Here is a 23,894-nt window from a genome sequence, read left to right on the forward strand (position 1 = left end):
GTGTGTCTGTAAAGCCCCGCGTCCCGGGGGCGCCGGAGTCCCGGGCCGGGAAGGAGAGACCCAGCCTGGCCCGGCCCGCGCCCGCGCCCGCGCCGCCGGCCGGAGAACGTGCCCCGCCGCGCAGCCGCCGCCCGCCTGCGTGCGCGCCCCAGCCCCGCCCAGGCGTGCGCATGCGCCCCGGTCCTCCGCCTTCGCGCTCCGCAGGCCGACTGCCGGGAGCGCGCGCGCGCCCCTCTCCCATTCCAGCCCATCCCCCCACCCCCCACCGACCTACTTTACTGTCTCCAAACTCAGGCAGCCCACCTGGCCCCCGGCGACCCGAGCCCCTGCTCCGGGTTCCCCGACGTTCCATCCGGACCTCGTTTCACCCGGGCGGCGCGCGGCGACCTCGCGCCCCGCGGAGCCCCGGGCCTGCGCGCGCCCGCCCGCCCCCGGAGACAGCCAGCGCGCGCGCTCCCGGGCCGCCTCCCCCAGCGCGCGTCCGCCCCGGGCTCGCGCCGCCGCCGCCGCCGCCGCCGCCGCCGCCGCCGCGCGCGCGCAGCTCAAGTAAAGGAGGAAAAAAAAAAGGGGGAAAAATAGAAAGCGGCGGCGGCTGCAGCAGCGATCCGCCGCCGGACTGGGCCAGGCCGGGCGGCGGCTGCGCGAGCCGGCGATCCAGGGCACCGGCGGCGGCCAGCCAGGGCGGGCCGTGTTCAAAAAAAAAAGTCGCGGCGGCGGCGGCTGCTCAGGGAAGGAGGCCCGAGGGCCGCGTGCAGCGGGCGGGCGAGCGGGCGGGCTGGGGGCGGCCGCGCGGCGTCCCGGAGCCTCGGGCCGCCCGGAGCCGGCGGGCGGGTGGAGGCGGAGGCGGCGGCGGCTGCAGCGGCTGCAGGAGCAGCGGCGGCTGCGGCGGCGGCGGCGGCATCTCCTCCTCACATGACCCCACTGTTTGTCCCCGTGATCAGCGCGAGCGGCTCCCGTATCTCCTCCGTCCCCTCCTGCCGCGCGGCGTGAGCGCCGGGCTCCGGGCCCCCCCGGCCGCCCGCCCCCTCCCCTCCCTCCCTCCCCTCCCCTCCCCTCCCCCCCGGGCCCCGCGCCCCCCCCGCCCCCGCCCCCCCCATGGACATGCTGGACCCGGGTCTGGATCCCGCTGCCTCGGCTACCGCTGCTGCCGCCGCCAGGTAAGATCCCCGGCCTGGCCGTGCCCCCGCGCCCCGGCCCCGGCCCCGCGGCCTGCAGGCCGGGGCCGCCATGATCCCGAGCGGCCGCGGGCCCGGCTCAAAATGGAGGCCGCCGAGGCGGGGGGGGACCCGGCGTCTCCCGCCCCCGGACCCCGGCCCCGGCAGCGCCCCCGGCCTCAGGCGCAGCCGGGAGGGACGGGGGCCCTGCAGCTGGGCACGGGGGCGGGGGCGCGAGCCGCGCTGATCCCGCTCCCTCCTGTGCCCCCGGCAGCCACGACAAGGGACCCGAGGCGGAGGAGGGTGTCGAGCTGCAGGAAGGTGAGTGTTTGCGGGGCCGGCCGCGCCCGGGGAGGGCTGGGGGCGCCCGGCGCGGCCGTGATCGTGCCCCGACCCTCCTCGGCCCCAGGCGGGGACGGCCCAGGAGCGGAGGAGCAGACAGCGGTGGCCATCACCAGCGTCCAGCAGGCGGCGTTCGGCGACCACAACATCCAGTACCAGTTCCGCACAGAGACAAATGGAGGACAGGTGAGCTGCGGGCCGCGAGGGCGGGCGAGCGAGCGGGCGGGCGGGCGGGCGCGCCGGGAAGGCTCGGACCTGGCCCCAGCGCCGGCCTCGCCGCTCTGCCGCCCCCTGCAGGTGACATACCGCGTAGTCCAGGTGACTGATGGTCAGCTGGACGGCCAGGGCGACACGACTGGCGCCGTCAGCGTCGTGTCCACCGCTGCCTTCGCGGGGGGGCAGCAGGCTGTGACCCAGGTGGGTGTGGACGGGGCAGCCCAGCGCCCGGGCCCCGCCGCTGCCTCTGTGCCCCCAGGTCCTGCAGCGCCCTTCCCGCTGGTAGGTGCCCTGCCACCCCTGGACGGGGGGTGGAGAGGGGACACTGGCTCTGCTCTTGGGGATCCCCGGGGGTGGGGCAGGTGTCGCCCAGGAGATGCTGCCTTCAAGCCTCAGGCTGCATGGGGTCAGATCCCTCTTGTGCACCTTGAAACCTGGGGACGGTGCTCTTGGAATTTTTTTTTTCTGCAAAATGGGAATGATGTGTCTAAGAGAAAAGTTTCTTAGAGTGCAAAACGGATTGGCTCAGCAAGTGATCGCTGACCTCCTGCCATGTTCCAGGGCTGTCTGAGACACAGGACAGAATGCTACTCGCAGAAGGAGTCCCCACTCCTGTTAATTGCGGAGAATGCAGTAAACCCCGAGCACAGCAATGAGGGGACCGGATAGAGGAACAGAGAAAGCTAAGGGTAGTCTCTGTCCTCCTACTCCCCAGGCTGTGATCCAAAATCCCTTCAGCAATGGTGGCAGCCCTGCGGCCGAGGCTGTCAGCGGGGAGGCACGATTTGCCTATTTCCCAGCGTCCAGTGTGGGAGATACTACGGCTGTGTCCGTACAGACCACAGACCAGAGCTTGCAGGCTGGAGGTGAGGAGAGGAAGAAGCCAGGTTGGCAGGTCGGGGAGGCAGCGGGCCCAGCAGGGAGGGAAGCCCCTGCAACCAGTTCTGACTTCACCCTGTCTTGCCACTAACCCCCACTATCCCTGCAGGCCAGTTCTACGTCATGATGACGCCCCAGGATGTGCTTCAGACAGGAACACAGAGGACGATCGCCCCCCGGACACACCCCTACTCTCCGTATGTGCAGGGGACACCAGGCGGGCCTGGCATTGGAACTGAAGGGAGGGGTTTCTGGAGTAGAAGCTGGGCAGTTAGCATGAAGCAGGCACATGGTGTAATTTTTTTTCTTTGCCTGTTTCTGCTTCTTTAGTGCACATAAAGTATCATCTCGTTTCTGCACACGGATTTACCTGAAAAAGATAATTTTTAAGTCTAATACTTAACAAATGCTTGGGCAAGCAAATCTGTGATAATACATGCCCCTTTTTTTTCCCTCCTTTTCTAGAAAAATTGATGGAACCAGAACACCCCGAGATGAGAGGAGAAGAGCCCAGCACAATGAAGGTGAGGACAAGGTGTGGCTCCGGGTCCCCCCTGACCACCACCCTCACAGGCTCAGCCAGCCCCGGGGTGTGGAGTGACAGAGAGGGAAGCCACTCCTGGCAGGCCACAAGTGCTCCAGAGGGCTTTGCTGGACGCTGTAAAGGTAGAAAGTGAGCAACGAGGGGAGAGTACAGTGTCAGAAATAGAGGGACAGGGAGTGTGAACTGGAACTGGCCATGTGTCGACCCGGCTGGTGATCTTGAATTCATGGCCCACATCTAAGATGGTGGATTTCACGTTCCCATACGGATTGCCTGCCCCACTTGAAAATTGGGGCTGACCGGGCTCACCTGAGCTGACCTTTCCATGTGGCAGCTGTCATGCTCACATCCCTCATTCCCATGCCTGCCTGGCCTCCAGAAGTAGGTCTGTTCCCCCAGAGAGCACATCTGAGGCAGAAACTGCATGAAGCTCTGCCTCTGGCTGCCTAAGGCTGGAGCATCCTGCCCTTTCCAGAAACACCAAGTCTCACCTCAGGTCATTTGGCCTTCGACACTGTCCCCTCGCCCCCACCCCGCCTGTCACTAGCCACTGTAGTGGGCACAGCAGCGTGCAAGTGCCAGGGGAGTGCTTATACCCAAACAACCATCATTCAACAAATATTTACTGCCCATGGGTTCTGGGCCGAGCGGCACAAGCCCTGTGCCAGGTCTGGAGTCTGGCCTGGAGCGCTGGGGAGGCTCGAAGGCCGGCGGGCTCATGTCTCACGGGTCTCGTGGGACATTGATGGGGAGTGGGCTGGGGTGAGGCTTCCCCAGGGAGAGGGGAGTTTGGGTCAGGTTACTTTGTGGGGTGCTGGTTTGGTTGTGGGAGAAGTTCCATCTGGAATGCCTCAGGAGGGAAGGTCGGGAAGATCAGGAAGGCCTTAAATGCCTGAGTGAGGCGCTGAATCTCAGTCCTAACGGTGGCCATGGGGCTGGGGTCTGTGGCCCAGGTCGTTGTGTTCTGAGCAGTTCCTCTCTGAGTTCAGGCATTCATTCAGCGTGTGCATACTACGGCCAGCCCCCGTTTTGCGTCTTCAGATATGGCAGTGCAGCAGGTAATAGGCCAGACGAGGTCTCAGCTCTCTGTGCGTGTTCTGGTGGGAGAGATGGGAGTCATACACAGCCAAAGCAGGCATCAGGCAGCACAGGCAGGAGAGGAAAGCTGGGGAAGGAGGTGGCGGGTGATGGCGGCATGGCACTGTGCTCTGAAGGGCTCTTCGAGAGGTGACATTGAAGCAGAGTCCTGAAGGGACCTGAGGGAAGGGGCCTGTTGAGAACCTCAGGAGAGTGCTGGGCAGAGGGAAGAGCTAGGACACAGGCCAGGCCCTGAACCGGGACCGCCGTGGTGTGTCTGCAGAAGAGCAGAATTCAGGAAAAGAAAGAGGAAGTCGGCGCAGTGGAGGGGGCTGCCCAGGCCAGATGGTGGAGGACCTTGGAAGAAGTCCCTAGTGTGGCTGTCTGGACTCCTGTGGTTTTATTCCAGGGTGATGAGAAGCCAGCGGAGGGGTTTGTGCGTGGAGGCTGCTGGCAAGGGTGGTGGGAAGAGGCTGGGAGATAGGACACCACTCGGGTGTCAGGCCTGAGACAGGGCAGGGGTTGAGGGGAATGGGGGGAGGACTCCATGGCTGGAGAGTCAGGATTTCGTGCTGAACTCCCCTCCATGCTTGGAAGGGAAGGGGTGCATCTGAGCTTGGTTTTGGGATGCAGTGTTTGAGGGGCCCCCAGAGCAGCCCCCACGCTACCACTTATCTATGGTGGGGCATCACGGTGGTTCTTAATCTCCGTGCCTGTCTCCCCTCTGTGAAATGCTGGAAGCACGGCTGCCTCCAACACCTGGTGGGGATGCAGTGAGTTGAGGTGGCCACACAGGCTGAGGAGAGGACTCGGGACCCTCCCACCCCACTCTCACCCCTGCCTCTCCCTCGGTTAATGTGACTCCAGGCAGTCTTGAGACTTTCTGTCCTTGTGAAGCAGTCTTCGTCACCTGCCCACTTTTCCAGCCCCGTCCTGTCTGCTTTCTGACTTGCAGAGCATCTGCCCCATCTGCTCATCCTCCCAGTACCCTCGGCCGTCTGGCTCATGGCTCTACCAAAACAGCTCCACTCAGGTCACCCATGGTGACCCCATTGCCACATCAGCTGGCCTCCTTTGCTGTCTGGGCTCCAAGCATCTGACGCTGCCTGCTTCCCTCTGTTCCTTTCTGGAATCTTCCTTTCCTGCACCCTCTCTGATTCTCCTGTGATCTTTGCCTCTCCTGCCCCACTGTTAACAATGAAATTTCCAGGGCTCTCCCCGTTCCAAGTGAGTAGGTGGGGGTGCCGGGAATCTGTGTTTTCCATCAGCTCTTCAGGTGATTTGTCATAGTGGACAAGTTGAGAAACTGCTTTAGCTGCGAGTGTTTCTTTTGTTTTTGAGAAGGGGGTCTCACTCTGTCACCCAGGCTGGAGTACAGTGGCACAGTCACAGCTCACTGCAGCCTTGACCTCCCAGGCTCAAGCAGTCCTCCCACCTCAGGCTTCTGAGTGGCTGGGACCACAGGCAGGTGCCATCACATGGGGTCATTTTTTTTTATCTGTAGAGTAGAGGTCTTGCTATGCTGCCCAGGCTCGTCTTGAACTTCTGGCCTCAGGCAGTCCTCCAGCCTTGGCTACAGGCCTGAGCTGCCACGCCCAGTCTTGCTGGTGTTTCATAAGGTCCAGCCCCTCTTCCGTCGGCCTCAGGTGTATGATGTGTGAGGCCCAGCGACAGGCTTGGAAGCTCTTGGTCAGTATCCCCCAAACTCCGTTCCCACTTGTAGGTGGTCCTCTTTCTTCTTGGTTCCAGAAGAGTGCGTGACTCACAAAAAGTTGAGGACTGTTCCTTGATGTCCTCCCAGGCTTTGCCCACCACCTGGCTCCTGGTAATGCAAGGAACTGTGTTTCCATCCCATTCCATTCCTCTCACTGCAACTCCAGCCCCACATTCTGAACTACCCGTTCAAGATTTCCATCTTCGGACATCCCTGTAATGCCTCCAACTCAACTCGCCCAAAACAGAATGTGCCATCTCCCCTCTCCAAAGGCTCTCATGCAACATTCCTCTTTGCAGAGCAGCAAAAGCTACCCCTGTCACAACTGCCCAAGCCAGAAACTTAAGACCAGAGCCGCTTTCAGCCCTGCCCTCTTCTTCCCTTATGGCCACAAACCCCAAGTTTCTGTTCTATGGTGAGTTTCAGATCCGCTTCTCTCACTTCTTTTTCCCTCCTTCCCACCACTTCTTGGTACCGCAGGAGATCATCCCAGTGTCACAAACTCAAATGCCTGCAGGGGCCTGAGGGAGGGAGGTGCACTTGGCATGTTAGGAAGGGGTGTGTGGCTGGGCGTGGTGGCTTACACCTGGAATCCCAGCACTTTTGGGATTACATTTTGGCCAAGACAGGCGGATCACTTGAACCCAGGAGTTTGAGACCATCCTAGGCAATGTGGCAGAACCCTGTCTCTACCAAAAAAAATTTAAAAATTATCCAGGCCTGGTGGTACATGCCTGTAACAATCCCAGCTACTTGGGAACCTGTGGTGGGAGGGTGACTTGAGCCCGGGAGATGGAGGTTGCAGTGAGCTGATTTTACACTCCAGCCTGAGCAACAGACCCAGACCCTGTCTCAGAAAAAAATAGGAAAGGGTGTGGGGGGCCCCCAATGATCTGGGGCACGTGTGTCCTGCCTGAAGGGTGGCCCTTGCCCAGTACCTTCCCCTTGCTGCCCTGTCAGAATCTAGGGCCACTGTTGTCAGAAACTCTGAGAAGCCAGAAATCGAGACTTCTATGTGAAATCTGATTTTTAGGTGCCAGATTGGATTGCTTCTTCCGTTTCATTGATTTCTGCTCTTAATGTTACTAATTCATGCTTCTGCTCACTTTGTTGTTTTGTTTGTTTTTTTGTTTTGAAACGGAATCTTGCTGTGTCACAGGGTGCAATCTCAGCTCATTGCAACCTCCGTTTCTGGGGTTCAAGTGATTCTCCTGCCCCAGCCTCCCAAGTAGCTGGGACTACAGGTGCCCGCTGTCACACCCAGCTAGTTTTTGTATTTTTAGTAGAGATGGGGTTTCACCATGTTGGCCAGGCTGATCTTGAACTCCTGGCCTCAGGTTATCCACCTGCCTGGGCCTCCCAAAGTGCCGGGATTACAGGAGTGAGCCGCTGCACCCGGCCCCTTCTACTCACTTTGGATTCAGTTTGCTAGGTTTTGTGCTTTGGCTCCCCTGGCATGCCCCAACCCTGGCTTTTTAAGGTTTTTTTTTTTTCAATTTTCTACTAAAATCTTTATTTTACAGGATTTATGTTTCACAGCAGGGATTGAGATGATTCTTAAGCTTTGTCTTTGCCTAACAGCGTTTAGAGTTGCCAGTTCACTCCAACATCACTTTAGCTACACTGGGATGTGTTGTGTTTTTGTTATTCAGTTTAAAGTATTTTCCAATTTTCCTTGTGATTTATTCTTTGACCTTTCTGTTATTTGGAGGCAGATTGCTTAATTTCCAAATATTTGTGGGTTTTCCAGATATCTTTTTGTTACTGATTTTTAATTTCTGTTATGGTCAGAGAACATACTCTGTATGATTTCAGTTCCTTGAAATTTGATGAGACTTACCCGACGGGCCTGAATGTGTCCTAGCTTGGCGGAAGCTTCTAGGGCATTGATGAGGACAGGTGTCTGCTGCCGTCAGGCAGAATGTCCCCCCAGGTCAGTGAGGTCAGGCTGGTTAAGTGTTCAGGTTTTCTATTCTGATTTTGTTTGTTTGTTTGTGTACTTGTTCTACCAATCATTGAGAAGGATGTCCGTGTGTCTCACTATGTTTGTGGATTTGTCCATTTCTTTCTTCAGTCCTGGAAGGTTTCGCTTCTGAATTTTCTCTTTTTTTTTTTTTTTTTTGAGCCAGAGTCTCTCTCTGTCACCCAGGCTAGAGTGCAATTGGGTTCAAGCAATTCTCATGCCTCAGCCTCCCAAGTCCCTAGGATTATAGGCGCACACCACTATGCCTGGCTAATTTTTGTATTTCTAGTAGAGCCGGGGTTTCGCCATGTTGGCCAGGCTAGTTTCGAACTCCTGGCCTGATGTGATCCGCCCTCCCAAAGTGCTGGGATTACAGGCGTGAGCCACCCCGCCTAGCCTCTGAATTTTAAGTGTCCTATGGAGTTACTGAAGTGCTTCTGTGGAATGAACGTGGCCTTGGTCCTGTATTTCAAATGTGCCATGATGGTGTTCCAAAGCCACAGGCTGGACAGCATCACCACCTGCTGAAGTCAGGGCCTAGACTCAAGGGCCTGGGCCTCTAGAGGAGGATCTGAAATTCACTATAGAACAGAGCACCCTGGTCCTGACGTGTGAGCAGACCACGCAAGGCCTTGACAACCGATCTTTACAACCTCTTCCCGCCCCTGCACACCTTGAAATGGTTTTCAAGCCAAAATTTCTGGGATCTTCCCACCTGCCTGCCTTAGAGCCCTTCTCTCAGGAACCAGCCCAAATGTTTCCTGGATCTCTGAGGATTCGTCCCACCCCCATTCCCGTGCAGAGGCCATGGCTCGGCGCCTGGCGTTCCCGAGGCACTTTGTACCATCTTCAGTGGTGACACAAATGCTATGGGATTAGTGCCACCTGCCCACAGTGGTGCTGCGGGTGCCAACGGGGCACAGTGGGGCTGCTTCCACCCTGGACCCCGGCCTGGCGGAGGGCCTGGCATACAGTAGGGCAGACAGTAGGTGTGTAAGAAGTAAACGCGCGCTGGAGAGGATGTAGCTGCAGCCGGTGCCCAGCCCTTGAGAGGGCTGAGGGAAGGCAGAGGCCGAAACAAGGCCATCTGCCGAGTTCCTCCACAGACCCCTGGGCGAGGAGCCCTCTGCTGGGGACTGTGCCAGCGGTGTCTCCGGGCTTGGACTGTCAGCTCCGCTGCTGCTTTTGGCCAGAGTTCCCAAAGGCAGGTGTGGCTGTCTTTGGTGGGAGGGTTCGGCGCACCGTGATAGTAACAGGGGAGCAAGCACTCGCTGAACCCAGTGCAGGGCCTGGACCGTGCTCCATAGCGAGCTCTGATCTTCGGGTATTGGTTTTGGAGGAAAGAGGGAGCTCAAGGGTGGAAGAGGGGCCAGGGAAGAGTGGTCACGGTGGGAGGAGGAAAGTCCATGTCATTCGGGGGGTTTGTCACTCGGGCCTGAGTGGGAGGCACAGGAGGCAGGGAGAGGCCAGTCAGCGGCACACGGCCACAGCCCAGTGGGGTTTGCCGATGGGTGGGTTCAGCCTTCTCGAGGGAACGGCGGGGCCGGGGAGCAGCTGATCTCCGGGTGTGAGGGTAATGGGCAGGCTGTGGCCCACCCCTCCTTCTCAGGCTCACTGGACCCCAGGCTGGTATCCCATCACCATTATCCAAGGCTTTGAAAAGATTCCCGGCCTTCCTGCCGCTTCCGCCCTAGCTATAGGCTTTGTTCCCCGCCGCCAATGCCACAGACAGCATGGGCCACCCTGGCAGGGGGCTGGGGTTCCGTGGGGTAGGAAATGGGGGTAGCTGAGCGTTCTTTCCTGTCCCCACGGTGCCTGGTGCTGGGGCTTGGCAGGCGGTGAAGGGTTGGGACAGCCTGGCTTTAGCAGGCCCTGGGTCAGGGGTCTCAGGCTCCGTGGCACACAGACCCCAGGCAGGTATCAGGACGGCATGTGGCCAGAGACAGGCTTGTGCTCTGTCTGGGGACAGCTGCTACCCGGCCGACACAGTTGGCGTGAGATTGTGGAGTTTTATGGAGTAAAATCACAAATCTGGGTTTTTTAAGTAAAATCTTCTATGAGTTGCCATCTCTGGCCTTCAGCATAGGGTTTGTGTCTTTCCTGGCCTTGTGGGCCAGGCCTGGGAACTGCAAATACCAGTTGGGATCTGCCATTACCCTGTGGAAGGATTTTAAGCAGGGGTGAAACATGGTCAGACTTGGAATTAGAGATGAGTTAAAAAACAAAATCACAGTGCCCAGAGTCTCTGGGGAGACTGGAGAATCCAGTGCAGGGGCCACGGGAGCCAGTGAGGGGCACTAGTCCTGCGAAGAGCGGCTCTGCCCATCCCTGCCTCCCAGTACGTGCCCACTGTGACCAGAGCTCCATTTCTCAAAAGAAGCCAGTGACGCCAATTACCATGAGATATTTCCTTATTCTTAACTGTCGATTCAAATTTGTACAAGTGTGACGGGGCAGGCCCGTAAAACGAACTCAAAGTGCCTGACCTTTGACGCCCGTCCTAAAAGCGTGTGTGGCACTGGAGGGCCCAGGTTTCTTTGTTCCTCTTGAGAAGCTGGGGTGGGGGCCGGCTGGGCTCAGGGTGCGGCCCCTCACTTCCCAGGGCTATGGTCTCAGTGGGGCCTGCGCTGTGCCTGGGTGTCCTTGGGCTGAGCCTCTGCCCTGTGAGGACGGCCGCTCGGGCACGAGCCCTGTCAGCGAAGCCGTGGCTGTGGCTCTGTTTCCCGCAGTGGAGCGGAGGCGAAGGGACAAGATCAACAACTGGATCGTCCAGCTTTCGAAAATCATTCCAGACTGTAATGCAGACAACAGCAAGACGGGAGCGGTGAGCATCCGGGACCCTTAGTGGCTGCGGTGGGCCTGGCCCCCAACCCTTGCATGCAGAAAGTCCAACTGCCATGGGGCTCAGGAGTCTTCCCCGGGGTGGAGGCCAGTGGGTGGTGCCCGCCCTAAGGCTCCTGGTCCCCTCGCCCCCCAGAGTAAAGGAGGGATCCTGTCCAAGGCCTGCGATTACATCCGGGAGTTGCGCCAGACCAACCAGCGCATGCAAGAGACTTTCAAAGAGGCCGAGCGGCTGCAGATGGACAACGAGCTCCTGAGGCAGCAGGTGGGTGCAGGGCCTGGAGCGGGTCGGGGCCCAGGAGCCCCACATGCAAGGCGCTGGCCCTCAGCTCCCTTGTCCTCCGTCGTGTCCGCCAGATCGAGGAGCTGAAGAATGAGAACGCCCTGCTTCGAGCCCAGCTGCAGCAGCACAACCTGGAGATGGTGGGCGAGAGCACCCGGCAGTGACGCCCGCCGCCACCGCGCAGCCGCCGCCGCCCACGCCGGCCTCTGCTGCCCCTTTCCCCAGCCCTTAGCACAGAGAGGGACACACGCCCCTCCCCCAGCTGCGTTTTTTTATAGTAGATTTTTAACAAAAAACGGGGAGAAATAATGGATTTCTGTGGATACAGTGCCCACCGCCCTCCTCCACTTGGAAACGGTATCCTCCCTCCCCATCCGTCTGTCGCCCTTCTCCCGGCCCTCACTAAGCCCCGGCACTTCTAGTGGTCTCACCTGGAGGCAAGAGGGAGGGGGACAGAGGCCCTTCCGCGTCCCGCTGCCTCCTGCTCTCTGGAGGTACTGAGACAGGGTGCTGATGGGAAGGAGGGGAGCCTTTGGGGGGCCACCCGGGGCCTGGACCTATGCAGGGAGGCCACGTCCCACCCCACCTCTTGTTTCTGGGTCCCTGCTCCCCTTTGGGTGTGTGTGTGTGTGTTTTAATTTTCTTTATGGAAAAATTGACAAAAAAAATAGAGAGAGAGAGGTATTTAACTGCAATAAACTGGCCCCATGTGGCCCCCGCCTTGTCTGCTTGTGTGTCTGTCCATCTCGGGAACGGGGAGGGGCTTGGGGTCTACAGAGCTCCAAGCAGCATGGTTCCGCCGTTGTGCACATGGCTGTGTGCAGTCCCTGCCAGCTGCACCACCTGGTACCCAGTGGTTGGTTGGATGGATGAAGGAATTAGGGAATGAATGTCCCCTTTGAGGCCCTAGGCATGCATGAGGGTGTGGGGAGCTGGGGTCAAGGACATGTCCCATGTTGGAGGAGAGGCGGGGGTCTCCGTGTCAGCAGTTCTGAAAACACAACCAGCCCCTGGCCCTACTCTGCTGGGCTGAAGCCCTCCCCTCTGCACCAGCCAATAGTGGGGCCCGGCCTTGAGCCCCTCACCCCCAGGAAGGGCAGATGGCCAGGGCGCCAAGCTTGGCCCGTCAGCCTGTCGCCTTGCACCGAGGCTCTGGCGCCTGTGCTGTGACCCCTGCCCCTGCTGATGATGAAACCTGTCCTGAGCTGAGATGCAGTGATGCCTGGTAGGGCTGGGGGCTGCTGCCGAGTCCCCGGGTGAGCACGCCCCTATTCACTGGACCCTGCCGCATCCTGCAGCCCCCTTCAACTCCATCCACTCCCAGGAGCTGGGCCTGCCACTCTGCTCACCTTGTGGCGCTCCATGCTCTGCCTTTCCTCCCAAATGTCCTCCCCCCAATCGTCTCTTGCCTCAAGAGTCCTGTCTCTGTTTCCTAGCTATTCCCATCTGAGGCCATCTTTATTCGTTTAGTTTTTAGAGACAGGGTCTCACTCTGTCACCCAGGCTAGAGCGCAGTGGCGCACGATCACGGCTCACTGGAGCCTTGACCAACTACAGGTGCATAGCACCACAGTCAGGCTTTTGTACCGATGGGGTCGCGCTTTGTTCCTCAAGCTGTGACAAGAGGAACCTCCCACGTGGTGTGGATGAGGAGGCAGATGGCAGGGCCTGTCCATTTCTGTGCCTGAGTGGGCCTTGGCAGCGGTTCAGCAGTCAGGAAGAAGTGTTCACTCCTCGACAGCAACATCCCCAGGCTCTGGTGACTGGGCTGACACTGGATGGCCCTGGAATGAAAAGCAAAGTGGCAAAATGTCCAAGGGCCCATCTGGAACCAAGGTTTGTGGATCCCCTGGGCCGTGTGCACCCTGAGCTCGGCCTGGTAGTGGAAAGGAATGAAGGCACTGCAGTCAGGCCGCCTGGGTTCATCCCCCAGCTAGTGGTGTCCTAAGGAACCGGCTCCCCAAAAATGTCCCTGGCTTGTAGGGTTTGCCCATTTCCTGGTGTCAACACTCCCACCACTGCTGATTTCAGGGTACCGGCATGATGCCAGTGAATGAAGAGTTTCGAGATGTGCACGGTCTGCTCTGTTGAGCCAGTTCTAGCATGCCACTGTACCCTGCTGTGTTTTAGGGGAGATGGGGAAGCCTGGTGGGTAAGAGCAGAGGCCCTGGGTTCAGGCTGTCCAGGTCAGAATCCCAGCTCTACCTCTGCCTGGGCAAGCTTGGGCCATGCCCTGATCTCTGCCTTCAGTGCCTTTTCTGTAAAGTGAAGGAAATGAGTGTCCAACGTGGAGGAGGCTCCTGAAAGGGAGTGGGGTCTGGGGAGCCCAAGCCCCTGGGGTTGGGTGACCGAGAAGGCAGCCCCTGAACACAGAGCAGAGCTGAAGGTGGGGCAGCAAGTGCTGCTGGGAGAACAGGCGGCGCAGGCTAAGTTGGTGCAGAAGTGAGTCAACACATGTGCCATCGTATAAAATGTACTCATCAGACAGCAGATGTCAGCTATTCCTATTACTGCTATTTTATGTTTTATAGACAGGGTCTCGCTCTGTCACCCAGGCTGGAGTGCAGTCACACGATCATAGCTCACTGCAGCCTCAACCTCCTGGGCTTAAGTGATCCTCCTGCCTCAGCCTCCCAAGTAGCTGGGACTACAGATGTGTGTCACCACGCCTGGCTAAATTCGTTTAAAAAATTTTTTTTTTGTAGAGATGGTGTCTCCCTACGTTTCCCAGGCTAGTCTTGAACTTCTGGGCTCAAGCGATCCTCCTGCCTCAGCCTCCCAAAGTGCTGGGATTACAGGCATGAGCCACTGCACTGGGCCATATTACTGCTGTCATTTATGGCCAAAAGTTTGCTCAAACATTTTCCAGTTACCAGAGACACGTCTCAAGGGTCTGACGCTGGGAAAACACCGCGTGCGGATCAGGGGCACACGCTGATGCTCGCCATGCTCAGGGCTATCCACTGTTCCCTGCCAGAACCTATACATGTGTGGTGAGAGCTTAAAGCAATGGATGCTTCCCCCAATATGCCGGACACTCCTGAGGAGCCTGGCAGCTGCTGGCCATGCCCTGTGTGCATGCAGGCGGTAGGGAAGTGGGTGAAGGAGAACGGAACCTTGATTCAGATCATCAAACTGCTTAACCGCTGAAGCAAAAGGGGTAACTTTTTCTCAATCAGCAGAATGACATCATGATGGGGAAAGGGCTCCCCAGATGGCTGGCGAGCAGTGTGTGTCTGTGACCCCGTCTGCCCCACCCCCTGAACACACCTCTGCCGGCTGAGGGTGACACAACCCTGTTCCCTGTCGCTCTGTTCCCGCTTATCTCTCCCGCCTTTTCGGCGCCACCACCTTCTTGGAAATGAGTCAGAGCAAAGGGGAGGGGGCCCAGACCACTGCCTCCCCTGGCAGGCCCCATAAAAGCGACTGTCACTGGGTCCCAGACACCAGAGCAAGCTCAAGACCTAGCAGTGGGACAGCCAGACAGACGGCACGATGGCACTGAGCTCCCAGATCTGGGCCACTTGCCTCCTCCTCCTTCTCCTCCTCGCCAGCCTGACCAGTGGCTCCGTTTTCCCACAACAGGTGAGAGCCCAGTGGCCTGGGTCCTTAGAAGGGCAGCAGGGATGGGAGAGCCAGGCGCCAGCCTAGGGCACTAGAGACACCCAAGCACTGAGTAGAGCTCAGGACAGCTCAGGGGGGCCGGCAGCTGAACAGGAACCAGGCCAGGCACGGTGGCTCATGCCCAGACCACTTAAGGTCAGTTTGAGACCAGCCTGGCCAGCATGGTAAAACCCCATCTCTACTAAAAATACAAAAGTTAGCCAGGCGTGGTGGCAGGTGCCTGTAATCCCAGCTACTCGGGAGACTGAGACAGGAGAATCACTTGAACCTGCGAGGTGGAGGTTGCAAAGTGAGCTGAGATTGCACCACTGCACTCCAGCCTGGCAACAGAGCAAGACTCCATCTCCAAAAAAGAACAGAAATCGATGAAGCACCAAGTGACAGGGATTGGAAGGTCCTAATTCTGTGGGTATCTACGAAGCCCTTACGCTGTGTGGAGTCTTATTCTAGACAGTGAGGACAAGGCTATGAACAAGGTAGATGAGAGAGGAGACCTCTCATCCTGGTCAGGGAATTCGTTAAAGACTGAGGAAAACATGAACAAATAATTGTGTCTAGTACATGCTATTCATGAATCACATAACAGACGGTGGTAGAGTGACCGTGATCCATTCGCCACACAGTAAAGTCACTTTTTTGGTTTGTTTTTTAGAGACAGGGTCATGCTCTGTTGCTGAGGCTGGAATGCAGTGATGCAGTCATAGCTCCCTGCAGCCTCGCCCTCCTGTGCTCAAGCAATCCTCCCACCTCAGCTTCCCAAATAGCTGGGACAGCAGGCACATGCCACGGGTGGCGGGCCCACGGCACGGTCAAGGGGCTGGCAGTCAAGCAAGTGTTTCAGGAGAAAGTGACAGTTGGCCTTCGTCTTGGAGGGTGAGAGATGGAGGCAGCAGAGACCCGAGGAGAGGACGAACTGGCATAGCCCAGGGTCAGGCTGAGCAAGAGGAGACGGTGGGACTTGGGGATAAGGCCGAGGGGTGGGCAGAGTCCCAAAGTCTTGTGGGCAACCGTACAGACGCTGACTTTTCCTTGGAGTAAAGAGGAAGCCCCCATAGGCTTTTTTTTTTTTTTTTTTTTTTTTTTTTTCTGATACAGGGTCTTGCTATGTCTTTCAGGCAGGCGTACAATGGCATCATCTGGGCTCACTGCAACCTCCGCCTACCGTGTTCAAGCAATTCTCCTGCCTCAGCCCCCCAAGTAGCTGGGATTACAGGCACCCGCCACCACGCCCAGCTAATTTTTGTACTTTTAGTAGAGACAGGGTTTCACCATGTTGGCCAGACTGGTCTTGAACTCCTGAACTCAGGTGATCCTCCCATCTCGGCTTCCCAAAGTGCTAGGATCACAGGCGTGAGCCACTGCGCCCAGCCTCCTATAGGTTTTTTAAATGGAGAAAACCACAATCTCACTGGCCACGTTTTTTAAAAAATTAGTCTGCCAGTCGGGCACCATGGCTCACGCCTGCAATCCCAGAGTTTCAGGAGGCCAAGGTAGGAAGATCACTTGAGCCCAGGAGTTCGAGACCAGCTTCGGCAACACAACCAGACTCCACCTCTACACAAAATTTAAAAATTAGCCGGGTGTGGTGGCGTGCACCTGCTGTCCCAGCTACTCAGGAGGCTGAGGTGAGAGCATCGCTTGAGCATAGGAGGTCGAGGCTGCAGGGAGCTATGACTGTGCCACTGCACTTCAGTCTGAGCGACAGAGGGAGACTGTCTAAAAAACAAACAAAAAAAGTGACTCTGCTGTGTGGCAAATGGATTGAGGGGCAAGAATGCAGGGAGATGTGTTAGGAGGCTGGTACTGTCATCCAGGCAAGGGAAGATGATGTCCCAAAGAAGAGTAGGAGCTGTGGAAAGAGGAGGCGGCGGATCTGGGAGGTTTTTTTTTAGGAAGAGCCGCCCATGGGAAGGTGAGCAGAAGCAAGAAAGCAAGGCCCCTCCTAGGAGTCCAACTGAGCTCTGGGTTTAAACCACTTGGAGAGGAGCAGGTTGCTGGGAGCCAGTCTCAGAGGTCCGCCGGGCCCCCTGCCATCCTCAACACCCCCTTCTGCTTTCACAGACGGGACAACTTGCAGAGCTGCAACCTCAGGACAGAGCTGGAGCCAGGGCCAGCTGGACGGTGAGCACACCAGTGACGCCCTTCCCAGCCCCCTGCTCCCTCCGCATGCCCAGGTCGGTTCCCTGCTCACACTCCCTTCCTTCTCACAGCCCATGCTCCAGAGGCGAAGGAGGCGAGACACCCACTTCCCCATCTGCATTTTCTGCTGCGGCTGCTGTCATCGATCAAAGTGTGGGATGTGCTGCAGGACGTAGAACCTTCCTGCCCTGCCCCCATCCCCTCCCTTCCTTATTTATTCCTGCTGCCCCAGAACACAGGTCTTGGAATAAAACGGCTGATTCTTTTGTTTTCCAAACCAGAGTGTCTGTTGTCCTTTCTCTCTGCCAAGGGCCTGTGCTAAGAGCTTGTCCTGACCCTGCCTTGCAAGCGCCAGTGCTTGGTGGGTCATGTGGGGCTGGTGTGTCCTGGAAGTTGCCAGGAAAGTTGGTGAAGAAAATTCGTTTCTGTTCTCCCCCTTCATGTTGCAATAACGGGGGATGAAACTTAATGTTTCCTCTCCTTGAGATCTTCCTAAAACAGCCGTAGAAATCAGTGCCTATAAGGCAAGCTTGTTCCACCCGTGGGCCACATGCAGCCCAGGATGGCTTTGAATGCACCTAACACAAATTCGTAAACTTTCTTAAGGCATTATGATAATTTTTTGTGACTTTTTTTTGTTTTTCTCATCAGCTGTCATTAGTGTTAGTGTGTTTTACATGTGGCCCAAGACAATTCTTCTTCCAGTGTGGCTCAGGGAAGCCAAAACATTGGACACTACTATAAAGGTTCTCAAAGTAAGATCCGGGGACTCCTTTTGTAGGGCTCCTGAAGGTGGAAACTACTAAGACATTTTTTTTTTCTTTTTTTTTTTTTTGGAGGCAGAGTCTCTGTCACCCAGGCTGGAGTGCAGTGGCACGATCTTGGCTCATTGCAACCTCCACCTCCTGGGTTCAAGCGATTCCCCTGCCTCAGCCTCCTGAATAGCTGGGACTACAGGCACGCGCCACCAAGCCCGGCTAATTTTTGTATTTTTAGTAGAGATGGGATTTTACCATGTTGTCCAGGCTGGTCTTGAACTCCTGACCTCAAGTGATCCACCCATCTCAGTCTCCCAAAGTGCTGAGATTACAAGCGTGAGCCACCACGCCCGGCCTACAAAGATGTTTATTTGCCTTTTTCACCGTGGTTCTCTCATGAGTATACAATGGAGTTTCCAGGAGGCTCCGTGACACCTGATGGCATCATCACCAGATGGCTAATGGATTGTGTGCTGGTGTATCTCATGCTTTTAAATGTCCCAGTTTCTAGCCCAATGCGGTTACATGGTCCCAGCTACTCAGGAGGCTGAGATGGGAGGATCGCTAAAGACTGGGAGTTCCAGAAGAAGACTCGGTGTCAAAAAAGAAAAAAGTCGGGCAACCAAAATGAGAGTGATACAGCTTTTAAGAATGGGAGGAGACAGGGACAGTGATTCATGCCTACAGCACTTTGGGTGGCTGAGGCAGGTGGATCACTTGAGGTCAGGAGTTCAAGACCAGCCTGGCCAACATGGTGAAACACCATCTCTACAAAAATTAGCCAGGCATGGTGGCATGTGCCTATAATCCCAGCTAGTCAGGAGGCTGAGGCAGGAGAATCACTTGAACCCTGGAGGTGGAGGTTACAGTGAGCCAAGATAGCACTGCTGCACTTCAGCCTGGGTGATGGAGTGAGACCCTGTCTCAAAAAAAAAAAAAAGAAAAAAAAAAAAGAATGGGCAGGAACTCAGTGTCTTGTGGAGGTGAACCATATTCCTATATGTTTCACGTGCAAAGTGCGCCCTTCCTGGAAGAATACAACTTAAGATGCTCTCATGTAACAATCCCCTGTATCTCGCTCATTCACTACACCTGGATGGCCTCTGAAGGTCGTGGCCCTCACACCTTTCCGTCTTAGGACCCCTTTACGTTGTGAGAAATTATTGAGGACTCCAAAAAGCTCTTGTTGAAGTGGGCTATATCTCTAGTTGCCTGATGTATTAGAAACTGAAACTGGGAAAATATTTCTATTATTTATTTATTTATTTATTTTCGAGACAGGGTCTCACTCTGTCGCCCAGGCTGGAGTGCAGTGGTGCGATCTCGGCTCACTGCAACCTCCACCTCCCAGTTTCAAGTGGTTCTCCTGCCTCGGCCTCCTGAATAGCTGGGACTACAGGCGCCCGCCACCTTGCCTGGCTAATTTTCATGTTTTGAGTAGACACGGGGTTTCACCATGTTGGCCAAGCTGGTCTTAAACGCCTAACCTCAAGTGATCCACCCGCCTCGGCCACTCAAAGTGTTGTGATTACAGGCGTGAGCCACCGTGCCCAGCCCACCCACATTTGATAGAAACAGAGATAGGAGCTGTATTTCACCGTCTTCTTAGCTCCTAGGAAGCAACAGCTCTCACTTGATGGTAAAGGGCATTGGTCATTCAGCCTCAATGTTGGGTGTGGGCAGAGAGTGGGAAGGCCCAGGCTTGGCGGGAGAGGGCTCCAAGACACGGCCGCCGCGCCCAAGGCAGGCAAACCTGGCTAGAGCTTCTGATTTCGTCAAGAGAAGGTGGGAATTCCTATTTTTATTTGCGATTTCTTGCTTTTACAGTATTGGCAACTGAGCAAAGGAATTTGTCTTTTTACATTAACATTCTGTGAGCCAAACTAAGCCCAGCTGGGAGCCAGATGAGTCCCGGTGCACCACCAACGTCTGCCTTCGCTTTGGAATCCACGGAGGCTTGTCCTCTGGGAGGGGAGGTTAGGGAGAGGGGAGTTGTGGTGAGCTTGGCTGCTTATTACCTATAACATCATGCATGCATCTTCTTCGTATCCGGAGCTCCACCTCCTCATCCGTATTTTTTATTTTATTTTTTTAGTCTGGGTCTTGCTCCATAGCCCAGGTTGAAGTGTAATGGTGTGATCATGGCTCACTGCAGCCTTGACCTCCTGGGCTCAAGCAATCCTCCCACCTCTGCCTCCTGAGTAGCTGGGACCACAGGTGCCTATCGCCACACCCCGCTAAAGTTTTGTATTTTGTGTAGAGATGTGGATCTGGCTGTGTTGCCCAGGTGGGTCTCAAACTCATGGCCTCAAATGATCCTCCCACTTCAGCCTCCCAAAATGCTGGGACTACAGGTGTGATCCGCCATGCCTGGCCTCTCCTTACCTTTAAAAGAACAGAAGCCCTGGGCGCAGTGGCTCACGCCTGTAATCCCAGCACTTTGGGAGGCTGAGGCAGGTGGATCACCTGAGGTCAGGAGTTTGAGACCAGCCTGGCCAACATGGTGAAACCCCATCTCTACTGAAAATACAAAAATTAGCCGGGCGTGTTGGCACACACCTAAAAATAATCTCAGCTACTCAGGAGGCTGAGGCAGGAGAATCACTTGAACCCGGGAGGCAGAGGTTGCACTGAGCCAAGATCATGCCACTGCACTCCAGCCTGGGTGACAGAACGAGACTCCATCTCAAAAACAAAAACAAAAACAAAAAACAAAAAAAAAACACAGAAGCGTCTGTACAGGACTTAGCTTATCTGGCTCTAGAGTTGCTCAACAAAGGGGATGAGTGTGAAATTGCTTTGGAAACTGTCCAGTGCTTCCTCAATGTAAAGGATTCATATTGACAGGGGATGGTGGAGGCCTCCCTCCTGGTTGGTGGGAAACCCGAAATCAGGAATTACACTTAATGACATGGGGTGCTCTTCTCTCCCGAGCAAGCAGTTCTCTGGTGTGGTCCTAGAGAGACGGGAGAACATATAAAGCAGAGATACTCAAACTTCAGCGTGCTCAAAATCTCCTGGAGGGCCTGTAAAAATGCAGATGGGGCCAGGTGCAGTGGCTCAAGCCTGTAATCCCAGCACTTTAGGAAGCTGAGGCTGGAGGATCACTTGAGGCCAGGAGTTCGAGACCAGCCTGGCCAACACGGTGAAAGCCCGCCTCTACTAAAATAACAAAAATTAGCTGGATGTGGTGGTGGTGGTACACATGTGTAGTCCCAGCTACTCGGGAGACTGAGGCATGAGAATTGCTTGAACCTGGGAGGCAGAGGCTGTGGTGAGCCAAGACCATGCCACTGCACTCTAGCTTGTGTGACAGAATGAGACTCTGTCTCAAAAAAAAATCAAATAAATAAATAAAAATAAAATGCAGATGAGGCTGGGTGTGGTGGAACACACTTATAATCCTAGTAGTTTACGAGGTTGAGACGGGAGGATTACTTGAGGCCAGGAATTCAAGGCTGCAGTGACCTATGATGGCACCACTGCACTCCAGCCTGGGTGACACAGTGACACTCTGTCTGTAAAATAAATAAACATACAAAATGCAGATAACTGGGCCTCCAGAATTTCTGATTCCACAGGTGCAAGGTGGGGCCCTTGAACTTGCATTTTGAGCAAGCCACAGTCCTGCGGAGGACTGGTTGTGAAGCTGCCAGCATTGTCTGAGGACAGCAAGGACCCTTGGATGGATCAAGCCTCAGCCCCTGTCTACGAGAGCTTTAAGCTTTAAGTGAGAGCTCCCCATGGCCGAGAGCTTCCTTCTGAATTCCTGTTGCTAGGAATTCCAAAGTCACATTGAAGTCCTAACCCCTAGTAGCTCAGAATGTGACCTTAGTTGGAGGCGGGGTCTTCACGGAGGTAATCAAGTTAAAACGAGATGGGCGAATCCTGATCCAATAGAACTGGTTTCCGCTCTTTTCCGTGGCGCCTTGGAGGCGTTCAGCTGCTTCAAGATGAAGCTGAACATCTCCTTCCCAGCCACTGGCTGCCAGAAACTCATTGAAGTGGACGATGAACGCAAACTTCGTACTTTTTATGAGAAGCGTATGGCCACAGAAGTTGCTGCTGACGCTCTGGGTGAAGAATGGAAGGGTTATGTGGTCCGAATCAGTGGTGGGAACGACAAACAAGGTTTCCCCATGAAGCAGGGTGTCTTGACCCATGGCTGTGTCCGCCTGCTACTGAGTAAGGGGCATTCCTGTTACAGACCAAGGAGAACGGGAGAAAGAAAGAGAAAATCAGTTCGTGGTTGCATTGTGGATGCCAATCTGAGCGTTCTCAACTTGGTTATTGTAAAAAAAGGAGAGAAGGATATTCCTGGACTGACTGATACTACAGTGCCTCGCCGCCTGGGCCCCAAAAGAGCTAGCAGAATCCGCAAACTTTTCAATCTCTCTAAAGAAGATGACGTCCGCCAGTATGTTGTAAGAAAGCCCTTAAACAAAGAAGGTAAGAAACCTAGGACCAAAGCACCCAAGATTCAGCGTCTTGTTACTCCACGTGTCCTGCAGCACAAACGGCGGGCGTATTGCTCTGAAGAAGCAGCGTACTAAGAAAAACAAGGAAGAGGCTGCAGAATATGCTAAACTTTTGGCCAAAAGAATGAAGGAGGCTAAGGAGAAGCGCCAGGAACAAATTGCAAAGAGACGCAGACTTTCCTCTCTGCGAGCTTCTACTTCTAAGTCTGAATCCAGTCAGAAATAAGATTTTTTGAGTAACAAATAAATAAGATCAGACTCGGAAAAAAAAAAAAAAAAAGAACTGGTTTCCTTATAAAAACGGGAAATCTGACAGGGTGCAGGGGCTCACGCCTGTAATCCCAGCACTTTGGGAGGCCAACACAGGAGGACCTCTTGAGCTCAGGAATTCAAGACCAGCCTGGGCAATATAGTGAGACCATGTCTCTACCAAAAAAAAAAAAAAAAAAAAAAAAGCCAGTAGTCCCAGTTACTGTCGAGAGGCTGAAGCAGGAGAATCGCTTGAATCTGGAGGGTCGAGGTGGCAGTGAGCTATGATTGCACCACTGCACTCCAGCCTCAATGACAAAACAATACTATGTCTCAAAAATAAATAAATAAATAAATAAATGGCAAATCTGGGCAGGGGTGAATACAGGGGGAAGAGCATGTGAAGATGAAGATGCCATACAGAGAGAGGCCCAGAAAAGATCCTCACACCCTCAGAAGGAACCAATGCTGCCAGCACCTTGATCTTGTTGATCTTGGAATTCAAGCTCAATGCTGGCGGTTTTTAAAAAAAATTATTTATTTATTTATTTATTTATTTATTTATTTATTTATTTATTTATTGAGTTGGAGTCTTGCTCTGTCGCCCAGCCTGGAGTGCAGTGGAGGAGTCTCCGCTCACTGCAAGCTCTGCCTCCCGGGTTCACGCCATTCTCTTGCCTCAGCCTCCTGAGTAGCTGGGACTACAGGAGCCCGCCACCACGCCCGGCTAATTTTTTTGTATTTTCAGTAGACAGGATTTCACCGTGTTAGCCAAGATGGTCTCGATCTCCTGACCTCATGATCCACCCACCTCGGCCTCCCAAAGCATTGGGATTACAGGTGTGAGCCACCGTGCCTGGCCTCAATTCTGGTTTTTAAGCCACCCAGTTTGTGAAACTTTGTTGTAACAGTCCTGGAAAACTGATACACCTGCTTTCTCGTAAGAGATCAGCTGATGCGGCAGCACCGGCCACTGGATCTGTAGGTCGGTTGTCCTTTTAGACAGTGTACCTGCCTGCCAGTCACAGGTCCTCTCACCCAGCCCCTTCCTCTCATGGGCTCCAGCTGCCTTGCTCCCACAGGGCTCCTGGAGACCCAAGTTGCAGATGTCAGCGACTATTGCGAGTGCTCCTGTGGGACACTGTCCTCTCCCCAGCAACAGCCTTCAGTTCACACCCAGGGAGGAGATGGAGCCTCACACTACACCAGCACACAACTCCAGCTCCAACGAGGTGGGTGTTGATGCTGAAGGCTGGGACATGCAAATACCTCCAGGATTTCCTTGTCACCCCAACCACCACCACCAAAGCCCAGGCACCAGGCCCCTCTCTTCTCCAGGACCCAGGCGTTCAAGCCCCACCCAACTCTCAATGGGTCTTTGTCCCGGACTGGGAAAGGCACGGGCAGAGTCTGACATCATGAAGCCTGGGGTGGGGGTGGGACTCCCCCTCCCCCTCCAACTCCCCCACATCCCCACAACACTTCTCTCCCTGGTCTGAGGGATTTCCCCGCCCCTCATCCCCTGGGTTCTCCCTTGAGAGCGAGGACCCCCCCTCCCCACTGCTCTGGCCTGAAGGAGGAGAGGAGATGTCCCAGTGCGGCTGAACAGCTCATGGTGAAATCACTGCTGCAC

General features: G+C 55.5%; 3 protein-coding genes and 1 pseudogene across 6 annotated transcripts in view; 3 read left to right on the forward strand and 1 right to left on the reverse strand.

The window, feature by feature from the left end:
• LOC105495537 (protein FAM187B-like) overlaps window positions 1-431 on the reverse strand; it is a 36,554-nt gene extending 36,123 nt beyond the window's left edge. Inside the window, exon 1 of the mRNA XM_011765216.2 lies at window positions 304-431. The gene's annotated coding sequence lies outside the window, so the exon portion shown is untranslated. The remainder of the gene's footprint in view (window positions 1-303) is intronic.
• Window positions 156-11,739, forward strand: LOC105495645 (upstream transcription factor 2, c-fos interacting). 4 transcript variants are annotated; one of them, XM_024797090.2, is made up of 10 exons: window positions 956-1,157; window positions 1,429-1,475; window positions 1,564-1,682; window positions 1,794-1,994; window positions 2,428-2,578; window positions 2,701-2,788; window positions 3,057-3,115; window positions 10,619-10,713; window positions 10,867-10,995; window positions 11,088-11,739. In XM_024797090.2, exons 1-10 carry the CDS (start codon window positions 1,096-1,098, stop codon window positions 11,175-11,177), a joined length of 1,041 nt encoding a protein of 346 aa, XP_024652858.2. In that variant the 5' UTR covers window positions 956-1,095; the 3' UTR covers window positions 11,178-11,739. The 4 variants fall into 4 exon arrangements, with proteins under 4 accessions (XP_070942415.1, XP_024652858.2, XP_070942417.1 ...); XM_071086316.1 differs by lacking the exon at window positions 1,794-1,994; XM_071086315.1 differs by having other exon boundaries at window positions 1,029-1,157; window positions 10,867-11,739.
• Window positions 11,740-14,441: 2,702 nt separating this feature from the next.
• HAM (hepcidin antimicrobial peptide) lies at window positions 14,442-17,053 on the forward strand. The gene is made up of 3 exons (XM_011765213.2): window positions 14,442-14,598; window positions 16,699-16,758; window positions 16,848-17,053. The coding sequence occupies exons 1-3, from the start codon at window positions 14,509-14,511 to the stop codon at window positions 16,950-16,952; spliced, it is 255 nt and encodes an 84-aa protein (XP_011763515.1). The 5' UTR covers window positions 14,442-14,508; the 3' UTR covers window positions 16,953-17,053.
• A 4,398-nt stretch (window positions 17,054-21,451) lies between these two features.
• On the forward strand, window positions 21,452-22,286 carry LOC105495644 (small ribosomal subunit protein eS6-like; annotated as a pseudogene).
• Window positions 22,287-23,894: the final 1,608 nt, after the last annotated feature.

Source organism: Macaca nemestrina, chromosome 20 (assembly GCF_043159975.1).
Source record: "Macaca nemestrina isolate mMacNem1 chromosome 20, mMacNem.hap1, whole genome shotgun sequence".
NCBI classification, from domain to species: Eukaryota; Metazoa; Chordata; class Mammalia; order Primates; family Cercopithecidae; genus Macaca; species Macaca nemestrina.

Bases quoted from the DNA above. Each gene is read 5' to 3' on its own strand.
- HAM (XM_011765213.2), top strand. From the start codon at position 14,509: ATGGCACTGAGCTCCCAGATCTGGGCCACTTGCCTCCTCCTCCTTCTC. The intron at 14,599-16,698 runs GTGAGAGCCCAG...CTGCTTTCACAG, and splicing joins GCTCCGTTTTCCCACAACAG to ACGGGACAACTTGCAGAGCT. The intron at 16,759-16,847 runs GTGAGCACACCA...TCCTTCTCACAG, and splicing joins GAGCCAGGGCCAGCTGGACG to CCCATGCTCCAGAGGCGAAG.
- LOC105495645 (XM_071086314.1), top strand. From the start codon at position 171: ATGCGCCCCGGTCCTCCGCCTTCGCGCTCCGCAGGCCGACTGCCGGGA. The intron at 1,158-1,428 runs GTAAGATCCCCG...TGCCCCCGGCAG, and splicing joins ACCGCTGCTGCCGCCGCCAG to CCACGACAAGGGACCCGAGG. The intron at 1,476-1,563 runs GTGAGTGTTTGC...CCTCGGCCCCAG, and splicing joins GGGTGTCGAGCTGCAGGAAG to GCGGGGACGGCCCAGGAGCG.